Below are 10,137 nucleotides of genomic sequence, written 5' to 3'. Positions count from 1 at the left end.
CCAAAAGTCTTAGTTCAATTCTAAATCACTAAAGCTTGCACTAAGATGCTTTTGTTTGTTTGCACAAAGGCTTTGGGAAAGTCTTATACAACAGAGTATTCATGAAGACTACCATGCTCTGAAATAATTAAACAATAGCTCAAGAGAGGAAGTTTTCGCTCTTTGGTGAAGGTATTGCCGCGGCAGTGTCTGCCTCTCCCCAGCCTGACTCACCGCTGTCCGCTCTCACTGAGGAATAAGTCGGTCAGGAAGCTGCTTCGCCGCCATGGCATTCAAAGACACCCGCAAGACCCTTGTGGAGCCCGAAGTAGCCATTCACCGGAACCGGATCACCCTGACCTGCCGCAACGTGAAATCACTCGAGAAAGTGTGTGCCGACCTAATCAGAGGAGCCAAAGAAAAGAATTTGAAAGTGAAGGGACCTATTGGAATGCCCACCAAGACACTTCGAATCACAACTAGAAAAACTCCTTGCGGTGAAAATTCAAAGACTTGGGATTGGTTCCAGATGAGAATCCACAAACGCCTTATTGACTTGCACAGTCCTTCTGAAATTGTTAAACAGATCACTTCTATCAGCATTGAACCAGGTGTAGAAGTTGAAGTCAAAAAAGAAAAAGAGAGGGAGTTTTCCATCTTTCTTATACAGAATTAATTTCTAGAATTTAATTTCCCTTACTAGACTTCTATCTCCATTGAGAAAACTAGAGAACCACGTGTTGGGTGTTTACTGGGGATACCTTTTGTGTATGGGTTTCACTACAAGGCCCTTAAGGTTCCTTCCAACTCTCAAATGGTAGAAGGCTACTGTATGACCTTCCTTCTTAATTGACATTCTTCCTTCTGACTTTTGCACCATATATAAACTTCTCAGAGACTTCATGCAGCTGCTTTTTATACTGATTCCTTCCTCTCTACCCCCACTAAGAATATCATGTGTGAGTTGCTTATGATGGAAGGACTTTGGCAAGATTCTAGTCAGGGCTTCAGACTGAGCCTTTATGTTTTACAAATTGAGTGCTATTAGTCTAATGCAGAGGTGTCTGCATTAGACAGCCATTAAGACTCCTGTGTGTGGCTGGAACTCACCAAAAATAGGAAAATACTGAACAAAATAAGTGAAAATACAATAAAACATAGATGATGCATATGTGGATTTCAAAGTCATTATGTGTCCCACAGTAATTCTTCTGCATGGCTTAGAGGCCTCCATTTGTACACCCACTGCTTTAGTGTATAGAAGAATCTGTATTTTAATGATTGGTGATGGGCTTTTAATAAAAATAAATAACAACAGTAACAATAATACCTAACATTTAGTAGTATTTTAAGGTTTTTAAAGAACTTTACATGTTATCTCATTTTATTCTCACAAAGCCCTGTGACATATATGCTGTGATAATAATTTCTATTTTGCAGATAAGGAAACTGAGGCTGAGAGAGGCTGAATGATTTGCAAAAGGTCATTCAACTTGTTAGTCTCTGAGGCAGGATTTGAACTAAGCTGATCCTGACTCTGATTTAAGCACTATTTACCATGCCACTTTTCTGCCTCTGTAATTTGTACTTAAAAACTGTATTAGGATATATCATAATAATTAAAAAACTGCAAAAGCAACAAGACCTCATCAACAGAAGGCTTCAAGGGGAATACAAATCACCACTTGACAAGATACTGGAACAGAGAGAGATTTATACTGGGGGTTCGACTAAATGACCTCTGAGGTTCTATGTTTCTGTAAAAATCTTATTGCAATTTGTTTTAACTTCTTTATATTTGATATGATAATTTGTATTAATCTCATATACATATATTTATTCTCTTCTACTAGATTGCAAGGTGCCTGAGGGTAGGGACTGTGTCATATTATATCTCTCTACCTAACATAGTACATGAATAGGCATTTAATAAATATCTATTTTTATAGAAATTTTCTTTCTAATTTTTTTGCTCTTATTTTTCTACCCTTTTCTCCTCTCTCCTTATTTTTTCCTGCCTTTTCTACTCTTAGACCTTCTCTCTACATTTTCACTTTAAGGTCAATTCCTATCTATTTATTTGCACTACCTGACCTGAACTGCTATTACTCTGACTTGACTAATTTGTTACTCTCTCCTGGTATATTAAGATGCAATTTTCCCCCATACTTAGCTTAATATATCTACCATAAAAGGCCTGAATTGCTTGGTACCCACCCACTTTAAAACTTTTTTATTGATATGCACACTTATCCATAAAAGCAACTTATGCTTGATAGCACTTTATACTTATCAAAATTCTCTCACATACATTATTTTTTTTAGAACTTCTAATAGCCTTGTAAGTCAGAAAAGGTAGATATTTTCCTTGTTTTTCTTATGAGGAAACAGAGAAACTAGGACAGAAAGTGACTTCTCAGGGGCTATGAAGCAGATCTCCCACTATCTCATGAATCATTTCATAGTGTTTGTGTGTGTATATGTGTGTATGTATGTAGATAGATGATAGATAGATAGATAGATAGATAGATAGATAGATAGATAGATAGATAGACAGATAGATAGATAGATAGATAGATGTGTATATCCTCACAGCAAGTCTTCTCTTCCCAAAATTAAAAAAACTCTTATACTTCTCACTCAGTAGTTTGCTCTCCCACCTTTAGTTCTTTTCCCCTTCACCTCAAAAACATAATTTTGTAACCCTGAAATATCCTTCTGTTTAAAGGAGATTTTTTATTTTAAAAATTCCTAATTGCTACATAAAAAATAAACTTTCATTTTAGGCATATACTAGCTTTCTTCAATAGTTCATCCTGGTGCATACAAAATAAATGTAGGGCGATCAGTGATTTTGTCATTGAAAAGAATGGATAACAAAACCAGGGATGTAGAGTAAAGGAACTCATACAAAGATCTCTAGACCTTTCAGTCTGATACCAAAACAATCTATATGGAAACTAGGGGCATTAAGTTTGGAGCAGGAAAGGAAAGAAAGCCCAAATCCAAGACCATTATAATTCTAATAAGAATAGGCAATATAAATGTCTTATGGCAATTATTTAATATTCACGATATAACAGGGAATGACAGGAATGTTGTAATTCCAAGTGAGATAGGAAGATGAGATAGGGGACTTGAGCCCTACAAGAAGATCTGACTTAAAATGAGTTTAAAATGTATAAGGACATCTTTAGCTTGTGGTGTGGGGGCAGGTGGCTGAGGCTATTCAAATGATTCTTGGCTATGTAATCATGAGTTGTACCAGGCACGTTTCTGCCCTCATCAAATGTCTTCCTTACATCTATGCATCACCATACCTGTTCCTTGGTCATTTACATGTATCCTTTCCTACAATGGCAGTATAGTAACTTGGGGACCGCAATGTATATCAGGAGAAAACATTCTTGTTATTTAACTTGATATGCTTCATCAATATCTTGAGATTTGAAAAAAAAAGTGTCCTCCAGTTTGCTGATAAAATGTATACATTGATGGGGACCCATTAAATATGACTGACCCACACCTAAAATATACCTTGAATATGGGAGCATGGCTAAAAGAAGCTCAAGATGCTACTAAAAAAATCAGGAAAAATAAATAAGAAAAAAAATACAGAAAAAAATCAGGAAAAACACTTGATTTTGTTCTCTATTTTTTTTCTCTCCAGAAACGTCCCTTTAAGTAATCTACAGAAATAAATTTTTAAATAATACTTAAAGTAGAAAATCTCTTAAAAGCTAAACTTATTGAAGAAGACTCTCAAACTCGGGCTGCCCCTTTACCATCCTTAGCAAAATGGGAAATTAGGGAGTTTTTATCCCAAGACTATATATTCTAGTCACTAAAGGCTTTCCTTTACCAGATATGGTCCCATGCTTCAAAATTACTTCCTTCTTCACCCTCATCAAAGCCCCAGCTAACTATTACATAGGTATCAATCAGTGGAAAATGGTTTGACTCATATGGCCCCCAAATCCCATATCAGCCTCTTGCTAGAATGGCACTATAAGGGTTAAACCCTCTATTTTACTATTCTACATTCCTACTTCTCTGCTTCTCATCCCTCATTCCTTATTAGGTAGTTTAGAAAAAAAAATCACCTTAATTTTGCTGGTCCTATAACAGGGCAATATAGTCCAGTGGTACCATACTCACTCTTGTCTCAAATGTTACACTATGTGGCAAAGTCCTGAGGATCTTTGGGCCTTCTGCTAGAGCATCATACCTTCCTTACACTCAGGCTGCTGCCACTGGGAGCATGGAGATAGCATAGTAAAGCTTCCTGCTAGCAACTGTTTGCCTCATTTCCTTTTGAATATCAACACAGTTTGCTGAAGCTATCTCTGTGGAATTATGCTTATCATATGGGCCCCTGCACTACAATAGAAAAATGTGATAAATTAATTTTCACTAAGCTATAAAGACTCTATGTTGATATATGCTGTATACCTCTTCCCCTCCCCCCCAATCCCCATCCCTTCCACATTAAGAATTAAGGAGCTGCCATTTGCCTGAGTTATCACTGGAGGGTGCTCTAGATGGTACATGTAAGCTGCTTATTGAAGAATTCAAAGATATAATCCATCTCTTCATTTGTATTAAGCTTTTTATTGGCAAAATACTACTATACATTAAAAATAATAATAATAAAAATAATAAGGTTGATGGTATACTTAGGAATAAATTAAAAAACTATTTGAAACAACAACTTTAGCAAAGTTGTAGGATATAAATTAACTCATGTAAATTATCATCGATATTTCTATATATTTTCAGCAAAGCCCAGAAACAAGAGATAGAAACAATAATTCCATCTAAAATAACTGCAGACAATAGAAAATATTTGGGAATCTACCTGCCAAGACAAACCCCAAAACTGCATGAACACAATTACAAAACACTTTTCACACAGATAAAGTCTGATCTAAACAACTGGAAAAATATCAATTGCTCATGAGAGGCAGAGCTAATATAATAAAAATGATGATTCTATTTAAATTAATTTCTTCACTGTCCTACCAATTGAGATACCAAAAACCATTTTATATAACTAGAAAAAATAATAACAAAATTCATCTGGAAGAACAAAAAGTCCAAAACATCAAGGGAATTAAAGAAAAACAAAAATGCAAAGGAAGGTGATCTAGTCATACCAGAGCTAAAACTGTATTACAAAGTGGCAATCATCAAAACTGTTTGTTACTGGATAAAAAACAGAGTGATGGAACAGTGGAATGGACTTGGTAGACAAGACACAGTAGTCAATGACTATAGTAATCTACTGTTTGATAAACCCAACAACTATAGCTTCTGGGAAAAGAACTTACTAGTTTACAACTAGAAAACATTACAGGGGTGGCTAGGTGGCTCAGTGAGTAGAACGCCGACCCTGGAGTCAGGAGGAGCTTAGTTTGGATCAGGCCTCAGTCACTTACCCCCCCCACCACCACCACCACCACACACACACAAACTATTCGTGTGACCTTGGGCAAGTTACTTAACCCCAATTGCCCTCCAAAAAGCAAAACAGTACAGTAGAAACTAAGCATAGACCAATATCTCATATACTATACCAAGATAAGGCCAAAATGGATACCTGATTTAGACATAAAGGGTGATACCATAAGCAAATCAGGAGAGCAAGGATTTGCTTGTTTAGCAAGCAAATTTTACCTGTCAGATTGATGGAGAATGGAAGAATTTATGACCAAACAAGAGATAGAGAACATAACAAAATAAAAAATGAACATTTTGATTACATTAAAAAGATTTTGTACAAACAAAGCAATGCCACCAAGATTGGAAGGAAAGCAGAAAGCTGGAAAATGATCTTTGCTGCCAGGGCTTCTGATAAAGGCCTCATTTCAAAAATGTATAGAGAATTGAATCAAATTTATATAATACAAGTTATTCCCTAATTGATATGTCATCAAAGGATATAAACAGGAAGTTTTGAGATGATAAATTAAAGTTATCTATAGTCATATCAAAAAATAATCTAAATCACTATCAGTTGGAGAAATGTAAATTAAAACAACTCTGAGGTACCACTTTACATTTATCAGACTGGTTAATATGACAGCAAAGGAAAATGATAAATGTTGGAGGAAATTTGGGAAAATTGGGACATTAATGCATTGCTGATAGAGTTGTGAACTGATCCAAACATTCTGGAGAGTAATTTGGAACTATGTCCAAAAGGTATAAAACTGTATACCCTTTGACTGAGCAATGCCAATTCTAGATCTGTATTCCAAAGAGATTGTAAAAATGGGAAAAGGACCCACATGTACAGAAATATTTATGGCAGTTCTTTGTGTGGTAGCAGAGAAATGGAAATTGAGGAGATGCTCAAAAGGTAGGGAATGGAGATTACACACACACACACACATACACACACACACACACACATACCTTGAGGTATCTGAATAAAATAAAATACTATTCTTCTATCAGAAATGATGAGCAGATGGACTTCAGAAAAACCTGAAAAGATTTACATGAACTGATGCTGAGTGAAATAGGCAGAAGCAGGAGAACATCGTATGCAATAATGGCAACATTTTGTGATGGGCAACTATGATAGACTTAGCTCTTCTCAGCAATGCAATCATCCAAGCCAATTCTAATCAATCTCATGATGGAAAAGGCTTACCACTTCCACAGAAAGAATTGTGGAATCTAAATGCAGATCAAAGCATACTATTTTCACTTTTTTGGTTGTTTTTTGTATTTCTTTCTTGTTATTTTTCCCTTTTGTTCTGTTTTTTTTTTCACAACATGGGTAATGTGGGAGATATGTTTAACATGACTGAATATGTATAATCTATATTAGACTGGTTGCTGTCTTGGGGAGAGGGAGTAAGAGGAAGGAGAGAGGAAAATTTGGAACTCAAAATCTTACAAAAAATGAATGTTGAAAATTATCTTCACATGTAAGTGGAAAAAAATAAAAAACTATTAAGTGAAAAAAAAACCAGACCCCAGAGCTTAGAACACCATTCAAAGCAATAAATTCAAAATCTATTTTAGAAATCTGTGCTCAAAAAATAGAAATGAACTTTCTGGCAATCCAAACATAGCCACCTAATTTTCTCTTTGAAAGACCATGGACACATAGGATAAATGTTCTCTGTTAGGCTCTCCTTCTGCGCTCATCTCTCTTTCCAGTGTCTGTCTCTGCTTCAAGGTAGTTTGTGAAACACCACAGCTCGATTTAGAGTCAGCTACATCAGTAAATGCAGCATGACTGTTCATTTAGCTAATTAAGTACTGAGGTTATCTACACTGATCTCTCTATTTATCTCTTCTTCAATATGGCTGTAAAAGCTACATACCTTTCTCTACATCTGCTCAATCAACACCTGGATCTAATCACAACTAATTCTTACATACTCATGAGGCTATTTGAATTTTAAAAGAACCATGAAGTAATGTTTAAGCCCAAAAGAATAAATTGATAATTGTGGAATTTCAGGTAATGGGTAGGCTACTGAGAATGATTTATGAGTAGATGGAACCCCTTAAATCACACTACTCACAAGTGACTATCCTATTTCTGCAAAAGAGCCAACCCTATATGTGTTAACAACCTGCTTATCAGAGGCAAATTGTTATATATTGCTAATTTATCCTTATTCTTCACAGGTAAATTTTCAGAAAAAGTTTCATTCTCTCCTCATATTCTAATAATATGGATTATGGTACTAATGATATAGTGTATCCAATGATATGGACTATTTGTGCCCAAACTGTAGTGGAGTCTTCCAAGCTCATATCGGTCTGATCAGCCACAGTCAGACACATTGAGCCTCAATTCCAACATATTGATGTCATTTTGGTCCTCTTCAAGAACAAAGGACAACAACCAAGCAACTGCCCAATGATACAGTTGTTAAGCAAACCAGGCCCAAGCTCTGGCCTGACTCGTATACCAGTAGACCCTTGTATTTATGGTTTCAATGACACATTTGATAAAATCCCTTATGCTATTCTTATGGGAAAGATGAAAAGATATGAACTAGACAATAGTCCAATTAGAGGAATTCAGAAGTGATTAAGTGTTTGAACCCAAAGAGTAATAATTAATATGACTGATATCATCCTGATAATCTCCAGAGCGAGATGCTAGAATGAAAGGGAATTAGGAATAATTTATTTTAGAATTAAGGATTGTAGCTGTCTTGAAGGAAGCCAGGGAAGTCAGGAGGCAGAGATGAGGAGGGAGAGCATACCAGGTCTAGTTCCAGACAGGCATTCCAGACAGGCAGCAAAAATGTCCAGTGAGTAGAAGGAGGCTTTTGTGGAAAGAATGGCAGGGAGGTCAGTGTTACTTGATTACAGAGTATGTAGATGAGGGGAATAGTCAAGTTTTGAAGAACTTTGTATATCAGAGGATTTTTAAATTTGATTTTAATCCCTAATAAAACAGGGTTTATTAAGTGTATGTGTTGGTATAAAGCCACACACAAGCAGCTTTCCAGAGGACTGCTGCTGTGAACAGCTTTTCAAGATTGTGATTACACAGTATAGTGAACACTTTATTCCATAACAAAACAGAGAAAACATTCACGGTAAATCAAGGTAAAGCATTCACAATGTTATAGCTTGTCACAGAAAACCAAAATATAGCATTCAAACAACTTATCACTAAGATGGTCACATAGTTTTCACCACAGTGGTCACAAAGTTTTCAACAAAGAACAATCACTTAGTAACTCATTCAATCATCATTAAGGTGGTTTGCCTCCTCAAGGAACACAAAGTACAATAGTCAAAGTTCTCCACTCATGGGGGTCACTAAGTTAACTCAATCAGTCACTTATTCAATCATCAGCCACTAAGTACAATCCTTTAGTCAATCAATCATTCAATAATCCTTCATCATTCACTATTCAGATCATCAGAAAACACACAAACCCTCCACCCCTAGGTCACTAGTAAATTACAATTTTTCAGTCAGTATACAGTATCCAAATAAAGTCTTCTTTCAGCTTGACTCAGGGTGGTCTCTTGGATTCCATGGATCCCCTTCCATGGTCCCAGATCCTACCTGGATTCACCAGTCACCTGGGTTCAAAGGCAGATAGCTCCCAGGTCCTTGTCCAGCTCTCCATGCAGTTCCTGTTCTACATTGGAGCTCACAGTGTCCTGTCCATCTCAAATCCTTCACAGTCTCTGTTCCTTGGAAGACAAGGCTTAACAATGTCACCAACAAGTTCATTCAAAGTACCAGCATCACAGTCATGCTTCCTTAGTCTTCGGAAGCTCTGACTGGCCCTCAGAAATCCTCAACAACTCTGGCTGGCCCTTGGACTCAGCAGAAGTTTCAGCTGGTTCTCCAAATCAAAATCATACTCTCCAGCCTGGAGTGTTGGGGGTTGAGGGGCTTTCCTCTTCAGCCTCTCCAGCAACAGCAGCTTCTACCTCCGCAGAGCTTGCTCCAAGAAGATCTGTCTGACCCAGCAGGAAGTTCTCCTTATATACACACATAGCATTAGCTCCTTCCTGCTTCAGCCAACCCCTTCCTGTTATGTTAGCAACAGGTGTTCATACCTTCTGTTTCTTTACAAGAGGCCTGATTCATTACTAAGTGCTAAGTACCTGTTACCTTTGCCAATACAAAGGGATCTTCAAATTCAAATTACATTACCATTACAGTTGGAGATGCAATGTGGGCAGAGTGTGACCTGGTCAGAACTATGCCTTAGGAAGATCACTTTGGCAACTCAGAGGAGGATGGACTGGAGTGGGGAGAGACATAATGGTAGGCAGAACAACAAGCAGACTACTGCACTAGTCTAAGAAGTGATAAGGGTCTGGAACAGGATAGTGGTAGTGCCAGGAGAGAAAAGGAGGCATATAGGAAAACATATATGAAGGAAAAATCAACAGGCCTTAGTAACTAATAGTATATGGGGGTTGAAAGTGAGGAGTTGAGGATGACACCTAAACTGTGAGCCTGGAACTAGAAGGAAAATGATATCCTTGAAAATAATAAGGAAATTAGGAAGAAAGAAATGGTTAGGGAGGAAAGATGAGTTCATTTTTACACATGTTGAGTTGAAGATGTCCCCAGGAATCCTGTTTGAGATATCTAGTAGGTAACTGGTGATGTGAAACTGGAGGTAACATGGAATACGGGGGGGGGGGGGG

General features: G+C 37.0%; 1 protein-coding gene across 1 annotated transcript; it reads left to right on the top strand.

Moving 5' to 3' along the window:
• Window positions 1–213: 213 nt before the first annotated feature.
• On the top strand, window positions 214–655 carry LOC138156863 (small ribosomal subunit protein uS10-like). The gene has a single exon (XM_069082345.1). It carries the CDS (start codon window positions 266–268, stop codon window positions 653–655), a length of 390 nt encoding a protein of 129 aa, XP_068938446.1. The 5' UTR covers window positions 214–265.
• Window positions 656–10,137: the final 9,482 nt, after the last annotated feature.

Source organism: Petaurus breviceps, unplaced genomic scaffold (genome assembly GCF_028583685.1).
Source record: "Petaurus breviceps papuanus isolate PSGF00001 unplaced genomic scaffold, PetGlider_PUasm1.0 110, whole genome shotgun sequence".
NCBI classification, from domain to species: domain Eukaryota; kingdom Metazoa; phylum Chordata; class Mammalia; order Diprotodontia; family Petauridae; genus Petaurus; species Petaurus breviceps.
Note: the sequence above shows the minus strand (reverse complement) of the source record. Positions and strands in the feature narration are given on the sequence as shown.

Coding starts and splice junctions, on each gene's coding strand:
- LOC138156863 (XM_069082345.1), top strand. CDS start 266: ATGGCATTCAAAGACACCCGCAAGACCCTTGTGGAGCCCGAAGTAGCC.